Source organism: Passer domesticus, chromosome 7, assembly GCF_036417665.1.
Source record: "Passer domesticus isolate bPasDom1 chromosome 7, bPasDom1.hap1, whole genome shotgun sequence".
Taxonomy (NCBI): domain Eukaryota; kingdom Metazoa; phylum Chordata; class Aves; order Passeriformes; family Passeridae; genus Passer; species Passer domesticus.
The window spans coordinates 40,293,208-40,311,070 of NC_087480.1; the positions used below are offsets into that span (position 1 = coordinate 40,293,208).

At 40.0% G+C, this 17,863-nt stretch overlaps 2 protein-coding genes across 5 annotated transcripts in view; one reads left to right on the top strand and one right to left on the bottom strand.

Moving 5' to 3' along the window:
* KCNT2 (potassium sodium-activated channel subfamily T member 2) overlaps positions 1-13,921 on the bottom strand; it is a 115,250-nt gene extending 101,329 nt beyond the window's left edge. For 2 of the 4 annotated variants that reach the window (XM_064427911.1, XM_064427908.1), the window contains exon 1: positions 13,574-13,919. In XM_064427911.1, the coding sequence (XP_064283981.1) occupies positions 13,574-13,668 (95 nt within the window). In that variant the 5' untranslated portion in view covers positions 13,669-13,919. Of the gene's footprint in view, positions 1-13,573 lie in introns of all 4 variants that reach the window. The other 2 variants (XM_064427909.1, XM_064427907.1) reach the window with 2 other exon arrangements.
* Positions 13,922-15,982: 2,061 nt separating this feature from the next.
* Positions 15,983-17,863, top strand: part of CFH (complement factor H) — a 34,385-nt gene continuing 32,504 nt past the window's right edge. The window contains exon 1 of the mRNA XM_064427906.1: positions 15,983-16,162. Within this exon, the coding sequence (XP_064283976.1) occupies positions 16,141-16,162 (22 nt within the window). The 5' untranslated portion in view covers positions 15,983-16,140. The remainder of the gene's footprint in view (positions 16,163-17,863) is intronic.

A 17,863-nucleotide genomic window follows, 5' to 3' on the forward strand; every position in this document is an offset into this window, starting at 1 on the left:
CTTCCACAAAAACTACAAATACATAAAAGTTATAAAATCAGGCTCTCGTACCTCAGAGTGCTGTGAAATGTGCATCATAACCACTAAAATGTGAATGAAACAGTCTCAGTTAAAATGATGGAGTGTAAAATGCCTTGTCTTCAAAATGCTCCAGATTCTTATCACTAATGAAGCTGTGCAATAATGGCTGACTTGGGGAAATTTGATGAGAAAGGTGCATCCAATTCAGTCTAGACTCAGAGATTAAATAAATTAGTCTACCTGGATTTTTGGTTTTGTTTTTCTCAGAATCTTTTTTTTTTCCCAATTCTGCACAGTTGAAAAGGAAATTAGTATAATTTATCAATAGACTCATTTTACTCCAGTTGACTGTATTGAACTATTTTTCCTCTGGAAACAGAAAAATGTGTCTCAGATATATTCAAATATACTCTTAAATAGCATTCCTACTGTATTTATGGAGTCTATCTATGCCAGTATTTCAGCATTTATCCAGCAATCCCACTTATGCTGCCATATAATGGGTGAGATGATCAAATACCAATGAGAAATTTTCTATACCACTCTGGCTTTTCTCTATCATGCCTTTGAAAATCACCAAATTTTCAATGAAGCTACTGAATTAACTTTAAAACATATGACTACATTTTTTTTTTTATTCTGAAGATCAACTTGACATGTAGGTGGGGTTTTTTTATGCTTATCTTTGTAACATCTTATGAAAATCTCAGCCGGACTTCAGAGTAAGATTTAGATCTTCTGTCTGTGGTTAAAGAGATACGTAGTAATTTATGAGAGACTTTCTTGTAAGATTAATGAGAGCAGAACTTCCTCTTGGCTACCTAAATGCCACCTCTTTTAATGCTAGCTTATCTCTGATGATAAATTACATTTTAAAGTAAAGTTTTACACGCAAAAGAAAGAATATTTCGGTCTATTATTTGGCACTGTAAACTTCAGCCTAGGGTATTTTCCAAATTAAAATAAGCGAAATTAAAATAAATACTGGTCATACTTTGCTTCTTAATATAATTATAATTTGGTTCCCAGAGTCCTGATCCTCCAAATTAGCCGGTTTACATTCTCTTGAAATAATACTTGAAATGGGATCTGGTGCTAAGGTTTGCAAGAAAAGCAAGTGCTACAGTATACAGTTATTATTTTTGTATCTGCTTGTTGTTTAGCAGATACAAAATATTGGACCTGTAGAGAGGTTGTATTTACAGAAGCACCCAAAGCATCTCCATCCTTAAAATACTGAATAACAACAAATTAGCATATTCTTTTCAACATTTTGACTGATACATGTCTTATCTGTGAACCTCTCAATCTCCTAGAATATTTTTAGATTGTCAAATGCTGGTGGCTAAGCTGTCACCTGAAATATTCTATTTAGGAACTGACAGCATGCATGGCCATTTAAAATATATAAGGTAAGAGGGGTACACTGGCAGAATGCTCCATGAACCTTAACACAGGGTAGCACAGGATGGTTTCCAATGATGCACGGAAGGAATACATATATTCCAATTCCAACTATTTATACATACATCCTAACTCTGTAGGGGCTGAAAATATAGTCATGCATTTATCATGACTCATTTATCCAACTGAGACTTAGAGCAATAAACTATTATTTCACATCTGATAGTGAAAAATTCAGCACAGAATTCACTGGACTTTTGTTTCAATTGGGTTTCTGTTTTATCTATTATGCCTCTATTTTTTCCAGTGATAAAGGCAACTGAAGCTAGCTTTGAGGTTTCCATATATTGGGAAATCTCTGCAGTTATATCTGCTGCCTTAATAAGTTACACTGGATCAAGGTGCAATAAATTAAGTTGATCAGGAATCATGATACTGTATTGCCTGGTACTTCAGTGGAAAAAAACCTATTCTAGTAAGACTGAGACCCATGAAATGAACTCCTCTTTAGAAGAAGGTGGCACTCAACATGAAAAGATTAAAATCTCCCTGCAAATTACTTGAAAAGCAGTTTATATGTGCCCCAATCCTCCCTAACTGTGAGGACACTTTCTGGCTAACTTTCTTCATGCAGATTTAGTAGGTGTACAGTGATTTCAAAGACACAACTCTGGCCAAAACAATAATGTACACTAGTGGTGGACCATTAGTACAAATGCACTTTAGGTGGCATGGCAATCTCACAGGTAAAACACTGGTGTTTGGCTTTCACAGCTTCATAGTTTCAACTCGAGATCTGTTGGAGGTGGAGTGACTAGGAAAAGAGAAGAGCATGGCAAATAAGGAATAGAGCTGCTATTTGGGTTTTTTATTTATCTGTAACGAAAAACACCCAAAACAACACTCAATGAAGTTTAATTTTTATAGCTCTTTCTTGATTCTAGTCATAGTCAGCAGTATTCCCAAAGGAGAAATATCACTGGTTAATAACAGCACTCTTAAAGGTATTTTTACTATTTTTAGTGGTTTTAGTAACTAAAAATATTACACCATTATCTTTTGGATCATGTTCCAAAATTATGTATTGACCATTGTCACAAAACATGCAGAAGCATGGAATAACATTACATGAGATCACCTAATTTTTTCTTGCTTATTTCTTCTCCAAGCCACATTTTTTCTTCTAGCTGGAAAGGATTAGGGAGAATGCAAGACAATGACATCAAAGGCATGACATCATGACAGTTTAAAAGCTCAAGTCTTTTTTTTTTCTATACTCTGTTCAATTCCTCACCTGTCCACAGGTTTACTTAGATTAAAAGTATTTGTTTATTACAGGGCAAGAAATTATGGGAGTCATGCCTGATCTGGAAGGGAGAAAGTCATAAGAAGTCAAATGAAATTTGTCAGGAGCTTCCCACAGACACCTTAACAAGCCTAGAAAGAACTTTTCTGAGATTCCATTTATAGCTGAAGTGTTAAAAAGTGAAAAAGAAAAAAAAAATTATACCACATATGCTTTTTACACATGCCCAGGAGCAGGGTAACTTTATAAAAAGGAGTGTCTTTTTAAAGTTACATATTGAGACAGTCCACATATGCAATCTGGAAACACTTAAGACAACACCCCAAAATATGCCATTAGAATGCCAACAACTCTGAGAAGTAATACAGGGCTGAATATCAGATTATAGCAATTTTCCTGAAATGATGGGAACTGTGCAAAGCACACGCACACAACAGGAGAGTATTTAACAGATAAATGCAAAGAGAAGGAGCATTCAGGCAAAGACTCAGGAAAAGACATAAACCAAAAGCCCAGCACTTGACAGGAGGTGTCTCTCCTGAAGCTTCCCACAGAGACAGTCTCCCCTCTCTTCCACAGAGAAAGGTTGTGGAGACTCCACTTCCTCTACCAAATCATCAGGAAAAGAGTGCTGATGACATTTCCTGCTGATGACCCCTTCCAAAAGAATTGCACCTTGATACGTATCTGTCTTCATTCTCCAGTATTTAAAGCTGCTTTGGCTCCAATGATGACATCCAGATGGAGGATAAAATATGTAGGATTTCTGAAGTAATACTTGCAGCTTAACACACGTATACAGTGCAATATATCTAACAGTGGATTGGAATTGATGCCTTCCTTTCAAATTCAGCCTGATGCACAGATATGATTATTGTTTTACATGGAAAAAAATTACCAAATTTTCATATAAATTATAAATGTCTCATTAAGGAGTGGCAATGATTCAAGAACTCTGAACGCATAATTGAACAAGTGCTTTAAAAGTCATTATTATCTCTAAAATGTCACCTGTCTGATACAGTTCTCTCCACAGCTAACAGGGTACACATAATTACTTCATATGAATCTCAGTCTCCTTACTCAGAGTGAGCTATTACACTTCCTGATTAATCATAAGCCATGGTTTTAATTATCTCTTCATTAGTTTAAGAAAAATTTAAAATATCAAGTTTCACAATATTTTAAAAGTTTAATTCTGTCATCTTTATTCATATTAAATAACACTTAGTACTCTCTGAAGTAAAATGCTGTTCATCAGTTTTGTGGCTGGCAGAATAGTTTGCCCCGTATTTAATTTTTCAGAATAATGACATCAAACTTTCAAAATGTGCCTTATGTGTGCTTAGAAAATCATTTAGCAAGTGCCTTCAGAATACTGGCATAGTCAATGTAAACACTATTTTTTTCCCTCTTAAATATAACTTCCAAAATGAATGCATAAATTTCAGATTTTGCTGGCTTTTTTGACAGTCATGTTATTTAATATCTCTTTAGCTAGCTCTATCAGTGAGGTGGGTCAGGACAGGTGTTGTTCTGTCATCTTGTTTGCAAGTCTGACACAGACCTTAGTGCTGATCAGATTTAGGGATATGTGGATACAATGATGAGAGGTCTGTGTTCGTGGACAGAACAGGTTGTATGGATGCCCAGAGGTCTGACAGCCAATTCTCCAGTGTCTAGGGTGACACAAGCAAGCAGCAACATTCCCAGTATTCCCAGCTCTTTCCATCTGGCCACTTTTGTCACTGTAAAGTGGCTCTGCCATCCCAGAAAGGAAAGGAATTTCTAAATGCTCAGTGCAGCTTAGCCTGAAGTCAAGTAGCAGCAGGGTGCTACACTCTTATGTCCCCACTCATCTGCCTTAGAAGAAGACATCCACCTTATAACCTTGATAACAGTGATCTTCTAATGGCTTGTTCTTATCTGAAATTAGGAGCAACACCCAGTGTCTTCCACAGCAGTCTCAGACTAACCCATGCCATATCCCAGCAGGCTGCCTTGTACAGGCTCCTGAAATTTTCCTCTCTCCTACACACTCAGAGGTACTTCCTCCATAATCTAAACATTCCCAGGAGCCAGCCTTGTTCTTCCTACATGAAATGCTCTGGCTACACCACACTGAAATCCCAACAATCTGAATCACCAGTTGAGCTGGTCACAATGACTGCCACAATTAATTGTCTTAAATGGATTCATAATGTCGCATGAATTTAACTCACTTTGTTGTTCTTTTCTGAACTCAAACTGTGATTTGTGAATAGAAAAAAAAATGAAGGGAAAACTAATCAAGACTTTAACTCAGTGCATTTTGTTTGTACCATTTTAGCTAAATTGTAGTTTTCATGCAATCTGCGGTCAATGCCAGTACAAAAATAAATGATCATGTGGGTCACTGTTTGAATGCAGTCCTCAGTGACAATGAGACACACGATATCTGCAATGGCTCTGGTGAGATTAGTTAGCTTCTCTCTGATGAGAATTTTAGGTGGGTGAAAAATCTACTTAGATTTTGATAGTCTTTATGAAACAAGGTTGACTAATCAACATCTGCCCATTACAGAGTAGGTTGCTCTACTTTTTGTGTTTGTGTTATATTCTTTGAATTACTACTGAGAGAGCAAAACAGTAATTAACAACTAGACATTATCTACAAAAATGGCTTTTCAAAAGATATTTGTTGAACTGAAACCCCTCTGAACAATGATCAAATTCTAGATTGCTGTACACAGTGAAAACATAGCTTGCTCACTTCTCAGAAGGGTACATTCAGCTAAATATAGAGCTTAGCCTTCAGTCCCTCTGCTAGAGCTGTCTCTGCTCCATGGTGAGAACTACAGGGCAACAGTGATGTGACCAGTGCCCTCAGCTTCTTTTGAATTTGGTGTGAAGATGAGAAACTAAATCCCATTCCAGGGTGAGGGAATGTTGTGTATCAACAGCTGTTATTCAAAAGCTACAAGTATAACAACAGTTTTCCATTTGCAGTGCGGCTTGTTGGGTTTTTTCCCATTGGCATTTGGTTTAGATTAGGTTTGGTAACCCTGGTTTTGTCTGTATTGCAGTTTTCTTGAGCTACCAGGGCAAGAGAAGACAAAGTGAGAAAAACTTAAAACCTCTAGAACATTTCTGGTTATTCAGAACAATAAATGAGTATGGCCATTTTTCAGTGTTTCCTCCTTATTACATATTTTAACAATCACTATGCTGTGAAGGAGCTCTGTAACTTTAAGTTATAAATACAGCAAATGCCATTAACTTTAATATCATAGAAAGCTAAAGGGCAAAAAACTTTTCTTTACAAAATGCCAAAGGGGTTTGACTCAGGGTACAGAATGCAGGAGGGAGGGCCAGACTTTCCTGGCAGAGCTGTCCCACAGTGAGGACTGTTGCTCAAACTGTGTCATTGTCCCTGCCAGCACATGACCCTTGTGCTGGTGGCTGCTGGAGATGCAGTTATTAATGGCTAAATCTGGCAGGAGAACTGTCACACCCAGGCACAGGGGTAGGCAGTCTTCTCTTTTTTGCTACCTCAGTAGATAACTTGCACTGATCATTACCTAACGCCTTCCTTCCACATCTTCCATAGCTTGGTACTTGGCAAGGCAGGCACAGAAATGACAGACTTGGAAACCTGCTTCCCACCACAAAAAATATAACACTTCCCAACAGGTATCTCCCTAAGTGGAGACAGGATTGGTCCCTCAAGATAACTCTGAGTAAATAATAATATCACTGTTTTTATCTGTGAGGATAAACACTGGGTTTTGTCTCCTAATGACTGTTTCTGTTTTATTGCTACTTCCCACCAGGAAGTTGACTGCTAACATAATTAGCAGATGATTGCACGGGGGAGGCTGAAATCTTTAACAGCTGTTTTAAAGCATTCTGCACCAAATCTTCTATGCTGCAGAACACTTACAGCTCTTGAATGGCATTCCCTGCAATGACACAGATTATGGAACCATGGAGTGGAGGCCTCCAGGAAGGACTTAACTTGTTCATTTACTTGGAAAAAAGTGAAGAATCCACATTTAAAGCGTTTAGTGGATTAGTATAAGCATTTGGGCATACTGTGTCAGAATTCAGATAAGACAAAGATCACCTTTGATTGTGAACTCCAGAAACTGAACATATAGCACAGAAACAGTTAGCACATTTTACAACTTTACTCTTTCTATAAAATGAAGTGCAGACATTTCTGATGCTCCAAGTGATCTATTTCTTTGTTACAGGACAAAGGGAAGACAATATGAATCAATGCTACCATTTGTTATAGAGGAGACACTATGAAAGAAAGGCAGAGTGCGGCACAGGACTTACTATCAGAAAATAAATAGTCTTAATTGTTGGGTGTGATAGAATAATAATCATAAATTAGGAGGGAAACAACTGCTTTAGCTCCCCATGGAGTATCATGGAGTCTGCCAGATGTAAAGTAGTATGTGTCAAGTTGTAGATGGAAAAATAAGAGCTTCAGACATAAATCTATAATTAAGTAATGACTGAAGTACCAAGTACATTTACAAACTGCGCATCATGTTGTCCCAGAGGAGGAAAGCTACTTGGTCTGTGAGAGTTTTCAAGATGAGACACTTAATGGTTTGTGCAGTATAAAACTTCTGCTGGGGTGTGCTACCAACATCTTCTTGGACAGATCCAGTCGCAGCAGCACTGCAATTACTCTTTTCTTTCCATGTCCTTTCCAATTCCACAGTGCCTGCTAGTTTAGGTGGAGTACAGAAACACAGAAACAATGCATTTTGGTCTCCATCATTGTTGCGAGCAATAGGGTAAAACACTAATTAAAATGAGACTAATGGCACTGCCTGCTGCAAAGCATTACCTCCTCTCCCCTATGCACAGGTGTTTGATCTGTAACAGGGACCCAGTCAAGATAAATTTAGAAGGATGGTGAGTATGGAAATATATTAACAGTTTACCTTCCTGGGATTGTGCTCCTAAACCTCCCACAAGAGTGTAAACTCGGGCCTTTTGCCATGGTAAATGCAGCAGTTTTACAAACATCAATATTTTTCTTTATTATTTTTTAAGCAGTCAGTAAGGGCTTGTTTACACACAGCAAGTTTTTGCAGGGTTTGGGGAAACTCAAACTTTTCAACTACTACAATGCAGAGTCTGACTGCAAGGTATTGAAAGCACTTGCTCTCTTAGAGAATTAGATTGTTAAGATCTTGAGCAATTTCAGTCAAAATCAAGCATTTACATTAGAGTTTAGGCTTCTAAATCTCTTTATGGGTTTTGAAAATTTAGTTACAAGGGCAAATCAAGATAAATTTGACAATATCTGCTCAAGTCCTTTTATTTGTAGCCTCTGTTAAATGAAAGAATTCCTGTAAGCTAACATGTTTTCTAAAATGAGGATGCCAAATCGACTAAAGTATTTCTTGAAGGAAAGAGGAGGATTATTTTCAAGAAAGTGTAATAGAATTTTCTTTTGAGGAAATTATAATAGAATTGTTTTACAAGTTGAATCTAGACTCAGTTGTTTTAAATCACTTGAATCAGAAAAGTGTGGGCTTTTTATCCCTTTTTAGTTTAACAATCTCAGGTGATTTCCAAAAGGAAAGGCAAAGGGAAGGCTTCACTCACTAATTCACACCGTGACAAATGACTGTTAAAGTGCCTTCTGAGATTTACAGTGGGGAGCTGTTCCTTGAAAGTCACCAGTCAACATGACAGCCAGCAGGATACAATTGTCCAAGTGATGTGTGGAGGTGTTCTGTATTATGTGAATCTCCTTCCTTTCCAGATAGGTGGTAATGTGCACTTATGCAGAAAGCACACCAGAATGGAGGGCTGATTTTAATTTAATCCTGTAAGTACTCAGCGCAAGAACAGTTCTTTCACAAAGGTAAAATTTAGCTCTATAGTTTTAAATTTAAAGTATATACTGTAGCAAAATTACTCAAATTTTAATCTCAATAGAGAAGCAGGATTTGAAATGAATTTCCAGTACCAGTTAATGTTCTTGTTATATCTGTACAGAACTGAAAAAAAAATACAGAATTGGAAAATGTAAATTTTTGTTCCATGACTGAATTTGTAAAAATATCTTGCAGCAGCATATAGAAAAGTTATGAAATCGGATGCTTTGAAGGTGGGGGTTGGACTACCCACAAGTTATCTGTTCATATTGTTTCCTTGGACACTCCAACTGCCAAACCATTCCTGCACAGTTCAAGACATTTTTGTCAGAGCAGGCAGAGCAGAATTTGAACAGTTCATCAGAATAAGCAGTCATGCTTCAATGGTGGGAAACATTCCCGTCTTGCTAGAATTCTCTAAACCAAATGCAGTTTTTTTATCTTCAGGAGCTTCTAAAGAAAGGATTAAATGTCTGGGCATAAATGATTTAAGAAATGTGAGGTAAACTATGCTCTGCAAGATACTAAAGGCCTTAATAAAAAGGCAGTGATATGGAGAGAATGTAAATGCTTTTAATTTTTAACTTGGAATTCTTTCTTTACACCTCTAGCATGCTGTGGTTTGGCTGTTTTGAAGCACGTGGTAACTATTTATGTACACAACAACCTCTTCATTGTAGCTTTCCCAAACTTACATAGGAACCTAAAAATAAACATTGTCTTTTATCCCCTCCTCTGCAGCAATTGACCAACTTCGCACACGTCACCGCTTCACCAGGTAGGGTGTTTCCTAATTTTATTTGTTTTGCTTTTCCACATAGCTGGTAAGAATAAGGACTGATGATCAGTAAGGTAATGAAACATTTCATTGCATAGTTTACTATTACAATCACAAAAAGTGAAATCTGGCTGAATTAACAGGTGGATAAATGTGCTAATCACTGAGTTCTCCCTCTATTTCTGCTCATTTTCCAGCAGCCAAACTGAAAGGTAAATTTCATTATGAAGGTCAAATAAACATCTCAGAATATCCAGCAAATCAAAACAGTCTGTTTCATTTTCAGACACTTTCAATAATGAAAGCAAAATGTAAGATTCCCAAAGGGATATTAGCAATATTTACAGAACAAGTGAAAAAGTCAAGGATCCAATTTTCTCTTTACCCTTAGCCCAGTGCCTGGGATATTTCCAAGGCCAGAGGAAACCTGATCCATTGCCCTATTTGCCACAGAATTCACCCACTTGACACACACACATGCTCCAGCTGCCTTGTAGAAGTGTTCTCCATACAAAATGAGCGTAGTGTAGCATCAAACATCACCTCCAGTTTTCAAAGGGAACCAAGGTTCCTTTGAAAATCAAGCTTTGCAAAAACCAAAACTGGTTTTAGCATTCTTTTTTTGGGGAAAAAACCAAACCACTCAGCAAATTCAAGAATGCAAATAAATTATTCGAAGTAGCTTTCTTACTGAACGAAAATCATTTGTCAAAGATTCAGCATGTTCTTCTGCACACAGCAACTTCTTTTATGAAAAATAATATACAATCCAATTTGGCGGTTTGTGGAAGATGACAGCCCAGAACCCATCTGTTACTGAAGCCAACTGCAAGGCTGGCTATGAATCTAAGCTATGAAAGCAGAATTTTGGGGGGGAGGGTAGAGAAATGCAAAAGCAGTGCGATGGAGGCTACTGTATTGAGGAAACACAGGTAAGGAATGGATTAGGAACTAGATTGCTAAAAAAAAAAGAAAAGTCTGAGTGAGGCTCCACTATAGAAGTCCCCAAGAAGGAAAAAAAAAATTAGAAAGCTGTCTTCAAACCGGTAGAGATCTAAGAACAAAATTCCTGAATGAGAGTTCTGTTACAATCAGCCAAGCATTTTAGCACATGTGCATTTTATAAATTAACAGGAACATTTAAAAGAAATAGGTGATCAAATCGCCCTAAAGAAACATAACCATTAAGGTTTCAAAGTTGAACTATGGTTATGTCAGAAATATATCTTTCAACAAAAAGAGAGGTCACATAATTTCAGTCATATTTATTTTTAAATACTACCATGTGACATATAATGCCAAACTATGCTATTAAAACTGATTTGGCAACACAGAATCCTAGATGAGAGGAATAATTCCATCTCCTCTCCACTCTAAAACACCAACAAGCATCTGAAAACCAGGAGATGGACCCTATCAGCAAAAGCAAGCATTTTTCCAGAAAGGGAATAAGGGAAGGAGAAAAGAGACCCCCCAAGGACGAACAGACTGGTAAGATCAAAAAGAGAATGGAACTAAGAAAAGACAGTGTTTGGCTGGTAAGAGACCAGAAGTTCACAGATTACACCGATGGAAAACCCTTAGCAAACATCACACTGCCAGAGCTGAGAGCAAGTGGAATTAAAAAGTTGCAGTGAACTGGAAACAGGCAGAAAAATGTTTGCAGCATCTCAGCCAAAGTCCAATAACTAAAATGAACTGTCTTGATCATGTGCAGCCTAGAGTAGCTCTAAGGCTACTTTAAGTGTGTTTCAGTATTCAGATATTCCATTCATAGTGAACAGCCATTCAACTGAAGGGGTTACAAACCCCTTTATATTGCACACTGCTTAGAACAGAATACAAAGGATGTGCTTCACCAAAACCAACCATTCACCATAGAGTGAACCAAGAACCATATACCTATGAGTGTAAAGACAAGACAATAAAGCAGACAAAAATAATACATACTTGTGTAATGCCAATCTTGTAAACTAATAAGAAGCTGATCTCAGGGTCCCCATAGGTCTGCAATTTTTCTCATTCAATATTACCTGGAAGTATGTCTAATATTCTAAATATTCCACTTGACACTATTTCTGTAATGAATAGCAATATTCCAGCAACATAGGAAAGAATGAATACTTCAATGTTACACATGACAGCCTCCAGTTCAGGAAAGTCAGAATCTGGACAGACAAACAACAGATAATACACAAGATCTTTGTAAGAATGGCTCTCATTCAGTTACTGGAAAGCTGGTATCCAAAAACACTGCTATGGTAACTTGCAGAGCTGGAGGAGAGAGGGCTGCTATCACAGCCTCATGTAAAACACAATCTTGCTTGCATTGTGGGGAATTCCCTGCACACCTTCCTACCACTGTGCAGCTGTGCCCAGCCTCAGCACAGACAGTGCATAAAGATCTAGAAAGCCATTTACATTTTTGTATTTCAGATTGTGACAGAGATTTTTCTTGTAATGTTTGTTGGAATATTAATTAAATCGTTTAAATTGACCATTAATTTTTCACCAGTTCTTTGGTGGAGTTTTTCAAATGGTAACCATGCTCTGGGAGACTTTTGTGCTATAATTCTGCTATCAACATTGTTTTAAGGATTATTTACTTTTACTTTGTTAAGTGCACATAGACCTGAAACAGACAAGAGCTGAAAGGATGCTCTGGGTTGTGCAATTACACTATTTGCTATTTGAGACCAGATCATGCATCTTCTGTAGAAGAAACTTCATGAAATGCAAGTCAAACAATTGGCATCAGGGAAGTGCTTGACAGAAGTTTAAACTAGAGGTGGAAAAAGTGTTAAGCCCCAGAGTGATGCAAAAATGCATATAAAGCATATTTTGTAAGTTTTAGCCATCAAAACCCAAAACAAATAAATAAAGTTGTTAAAATAAGAAAGGTTGTGGAGTTTTTTTCCTATTCCAGTAAGTGTAAGATGCTAAGATCACATTTTCTAAAATCTCAAAGAATCAGAAGTCATGACTACATTACAATACAGTTATAATTTTTTTAACAGTAAAACAATGCTTTGATAAGCATACTATTTAACTCTCCATTAGGTAGTTACAATGCTGTCATTTCCAACCAACAGCATTCATTTTTGTGACTATTAAGGTGTCATTAACCATTTCATAACTGTCTGAATAAATACCATTTGTTTAACTGCTTCTTTGCAGAGTATATTCTCCTAAACAAGGGTAATACTTAGTTACATATTTTGCATGATCTTGTGATTATAAATCAATAATAATCAGTATCTCCTTAGAAAAGTAATGAAAATCGGAACAATGCAGAACAGAATTAAAATCAAAAGTTTCTGACTGCCAAGTTAAAGACATACTCTGACAATTCATATGTATTGAATTAAAATCTATCCAATATGTTGCCGATTTTGCTTTTCTGACATTTGACTACAAGAGAGTGTTAGTACAAAGTGGATATGACACATAATTTTGCAAGATGAGAGTCATGTAATAGTCTATTGAGACAAGGTTGCATGGTCCAGCAGAGTGGAATGACGCTGGTACTGTTCATGAACGCTGTTCATTCAACATTTTGAAACTGAACGCATATGCACATGGTTTGCTTGTTTCTTTCAATGTAAAGCGTTCTTTGTTTATGATTTTAAGGAAAACAATTGACTTGAAACAAACAAATCTTTTTTTCCATCGGGTGTGATTAAAGACGCTGAAAGACTTGGAAGAATTCATAAAGGAATAAAATCATGGTAGGTGCGTCCATGCCTAGGATCCCAGCATGGAACGAAACTGCGCGTGAAGAAGCCCGGCTATAGGACAACGAAAGCACACTGCAATTAGCCTTCGGACAAACGGGAAAGCACGTTTGGTTTGGGACGCTCCCTCTGTGAAGGCTTTCAGGGGGACACGATCTCTTACCTGCGCTGCCGCTGCCGTGCCGCGGGGCAGGGCAAGGCTCGGCCGGCGGGAGCGCTCCGCAGCCCGCGGGATGCTCCGCGCCCGCTCAGGGACCGGCCCGGCCCGGCCCGGCCCGGCTCGGCTCGCCCCGGCTGCGGGCGGGGCGCGGCACCGCAGCCCCGGGCCGGCCCTCGCACCCATTCCCGGCCGAGTTTCCCCCGGGGCCGCGCTCCCGCGGGCGGAGCTGCCCTCGGGGAGCGCTGCCCGGCCCCGCCACCCCGCCGGGGACCCCGCGCTCACCTGTCGTCGCTCTGCCAGCCCTGGTCGCCCAGCAGCAAGTCCCGAAAGCGGTACCGCGGCGGCAGCGGCGGCACCTCGCTGTCCAGGTCCACCATGCTGCCCGGAGCGGGAGGCAGGGGGCCGGCCGGGAGAGAGGGGAAGCCCCGCCGCGCCGCCCGAGGAGCGGCCGGACCCGCCCGGGCGTGTGGGGGGCAGGAGCGGCGCGGCGGCAGCGGCGCGGGGCGGGCTGGCCCCGCACAAAGGCGCGGCGGGGCTGTCCCCGCACTCCCCGGCGGCTCGGCGGGAGCCCCTCGGCCCCAGGAGCCAAGTCCCGCCCCGGGGGGAGGCAGGTGGCGGCGGGCGGCGGCCTCGGCGGCGGCGCGACCGCCCCCCGCCCACGCCCACCCTCGCAGCGAGCGGCGAGCGCGCCGCCGCGGCCCACAACAAAGGCTGAGCCGCGGCCGGGCCGGCGGCTCCGCGCCGCGCTGGGCTCGGCACCGCCTCACCCCCGAGCAGCTCCCTGCCGCCTCCCTCCTCCCGGGGCTGCCTCAGGGGGGCTTCTCTGTAGGCCCCTAACGTGGGAAAGGGGTGTTTTACCAGAGGTAGAGCCCGCTGTGTTAGCGACGGTGGGGCCGTCTGGGCACGGCGGGGCTGCCACAGCCTGGTCTGCTGCCCGCGTCAGCCTGGCACACCTGGGCACTGCCGCTCCTCCGGAACGCCAGGTGTGAGCCCGCTAAGCGTTCCGTCAGTTTCTGCGTCTGCTTAATTGCTCCTGGACGTAGCAGGTGGTGCAGGCCCTGTAAAAAAAAAAAAAAAAAAAAAAAGACAGAAGTTGAACTGTTCTCATGGTTGAGATTTGCAGGTAATGCCTGTAAGTGTGAGACACTCTCTAAAAGTATTTTAAACACGCAGGATCAGCTCAGGTATGGCAGCCTGGAGTGTATCATATAGCAACGTGCCCTGCTGAGAATCCAGCTCTGAGCTCCATGCTGTGATGCAAAGATTTCCTCAGGTAACCAACAGGTAGCTCAGTTCAGGACTCAGATTGTCTCTGCTGTTGCTACAGTCATTGCATCTTTCCTTGCTTCTTAAGCACAGCTTCAATGATTGCTGTTTCTTCAGAGAGCTGCAGTGTAGAGTCCCCAGCCCTATAAAACTCTGGATCACTGGAGTTTGATGCTTACCCTTTTTCACAGCTTGCTGCACTCAGCATTTACAATGTGCATCTCAGAAAGCCTTGTTAGGTGAAGCAAAACAGATGTATGTGGCAAGAGTTCAAAGGTAGCTTGTTCTTTGCTTTGGCTGATATAGGAAATAAATAAAATAGTGATTTATTCTGCATCCATGTTCTTGCCACTTTTACCATGTTGTGTTCTGAGGTCAGAGTTCTCTAAAAGTCTAATTTAAAAAGTCCAGGATCTTTCTTCAGAATATTTGTTGTGTGCTGCCCACTTTATTCTTTCTCAGCTGCTTCTCCAAGTAAAGGGGCTCTCTCTTGTGAGAAAACATTGTTTCCTTTCTCTTCCTGAGTATCTTTCATCTTACCAAAACATGAGGCGGGTGAAGCCTGTATGTTATGTTTTGTTATAAAAGCAAAGCAGTTAGGCTGACTGCAGTCCTTTTCTGAAGTCTATGAATCCTAGACTGGCTGGGAAATTAATGGTGTTTCTACTCTATCTTCTAGCAGCCTCATTAATTTTTCCACCTGAGTTGATTAATTTAACATGTGTTTTCATACTTGAGGAGCTAAGTAGCAGGAGAAGCTTTTGCTCTTTTTCTACCATGGAAATGCACTTCAGACAGGTAATAGCTGACTGGGAAATGAGCAACCTGGTGAGCAGTTGAGCAGAGCTAATAGAAAACAAACTCATTACTGAGGCTATAGTCATGCAATTTATACAGGTGCTTAATTCTGTGCTCCCAAGTAATAGAAACTGTTTGCAATGTGAAATGCATTTTTACGTGTCTGACAGTGTGATGCCTGATCCCTCTGAAAAGCTCTAAGTGTATAAAATTGGGCAGAAATGGGGTTTTAGTCAGCTGAATCCAATATTTTGATTAGTAACTCAAAACACTTGGGCAACTTTTGTCTTCAGGCAGAGGAGACACTGAGTCATCTGCTTGGAGACAGGTGCTGGTGATGAACCATTACACTGGGTCACTGTGCTCGAGCCAGGTGTTCCTTCTTAGGTGTTTGTGTTGAAGAAAAGCTGTGAGCCACACTCGGGAACAAATGTAGGTTTGTACTTTTGGGATGGTTCTGGCCCTGAGAAATGTCAGGAGCATCTGTGACCCTGACTTAGGGACTGAAAATAGACTTTAATTGATCCATTTTTTTCTGTTTGTCAAAGTGGGTACAGGTGGGTAGCTCCCCATGGTTGACTCTGAAGTCTGAGAAAGAGAGGGCGTTTAGGAACTGTGTATCTGAGTTTACTGCTAGTGACTGGATTCAAATCCTGGATTATACTCAGATATAAAAAGCAAAAACAAAAAAAAATTTTCTTTTTAGGCTACCATATTTTTGATGGTATATAGGTAAAACAGATTGAAGCAATGCAAATGGCCTCTGGACTTTTTGAACAATTGCAATGTATATGGAGGGAAACATAGGTAATTAATACTGTTCTTTATTCAAGATGTTCTGCCATTCTATATAAACCTGAATTATGCAGTCTTTTGTAATAAAGTAAATCAGATTATCAGGTTAGGTTTTGATACTTTGCTCAAAATGCTTGCAAGGTTCTCTTTAATCAGATTGATTATTGACACTCACTGGTTCATGGTGGTGTTGATACCTAAAATTATTCAGGTAAAACAAACCAAACTTTGTTGAAGGGAGTTAGAGATGGCATCTTGGCCATGATAAACTGCTCCATTTCAGCCTCTGAATGTGTTGCTGGTCCTCAGCATTGAGGTGCTGAAATAGTCCTGTCCTGCCAGGCACAGTTCTGCCCTGTTCCCTCCATCGCTTTCCGAATGTCCACTGTGGCTCAGAGACTTGTCCTCCCCAGCTGATAAGCTTATCATCCCAACCATTGTTTTTATTCTCCTAAATAATAGGCTGAGGTTGGGGGAAGAAAGAACACCGATAAATACAGATTTTTTTGGCAAAAGGGTGAGGAAGGATGAGGTGTTAATGCACAGTAATCCTTTCAAAGAGTTCTGGAACACAAGTAATTTGTATTTATTATCCTTTCAAGGATAGTCTGGTATTGTCTGGATGGCATTTGGGTAACACATGCACAAGGCACTTACTGTAAGGTGTAGTCTGGACAGAAGTTGAAAATGGTCAGTAGAAATTCCCTCTCTGCAGAGTTGGTGTGTTTATTTTTTATTTGTCTGTTGGTGTTACTAAAAGGTTAGACAGGCTGAAAAGTTGAAAGTTGGTTGGCTAAAAAGAGATAAATCAAGCTCATTTTGAGTTTTTTTTCCCAAGTCTTTTTTTAAAAGTTTTTTTTTTTTCTTCCCCATAATTAAGAAGCATCTGGATGTTTGTGTTGCTATTGGGAACTTTAGAACTCTCACATTTCTACCAGGTGATCAGTTCTCTCTCAAATATGTCTGTGTGGCTTTGGGTTTAAGGATAGAACAGGGAGCTAGAATACTGTCAGTACTCTAGCTGCACCTTTGGGAGCTGAGTAGAATATTTAGGAACTCAGCATTCAGAGTTCAAAAATTATTTGGGGTTTAGATTAGTAAACTGTACTTCATTAATCTTTTATTTACTTAGGCTGCAGTTTCATTTCCAAAATAGTCTGTAGAAAAAAGAATCGTGACTATATCTGTTAAAATGTACCTAGATGTAAGTCTGAAGGGTCACTGCTGACTTACATCAGAAAACTGAATTTCAGCATTAGAAAGGTATACTTCTCAGTTAGCAAACAACATTGTTTACTTTTAAAAGAAATTTGTTACCATCATTTTTTTTCTCCTGGGGCTTTCAGACCATCAGCTGCAAAAGCAATCTCAAATCTGAAGTACAGGTGCCTTATCAGACTAAAATTGGCTGTGCTAGGCTGAGTCTCAGCATCGTGGAATCTGAATGGATCTGAGAGGTTAAATCAAATCAGAGGTTAAATCAAATCAAAACACACTGGTGAGAGGTGTGTTTTGAGGACATTCCCTGTTTACCTACCTTGGTACAGGATTGTTATTAATGATGTGGAGTGTAGGACTAAAGACTACATCAGTGAATGTCTGAATGGGTTTAAACTCATCAACTGCAATTTTGAATTTTTAAAGCTACTGCCCACTGATAATCCTTAGTAATGGACCTTGGCCAGGATGCCAGAGGGGGCATTGAACTGGAGG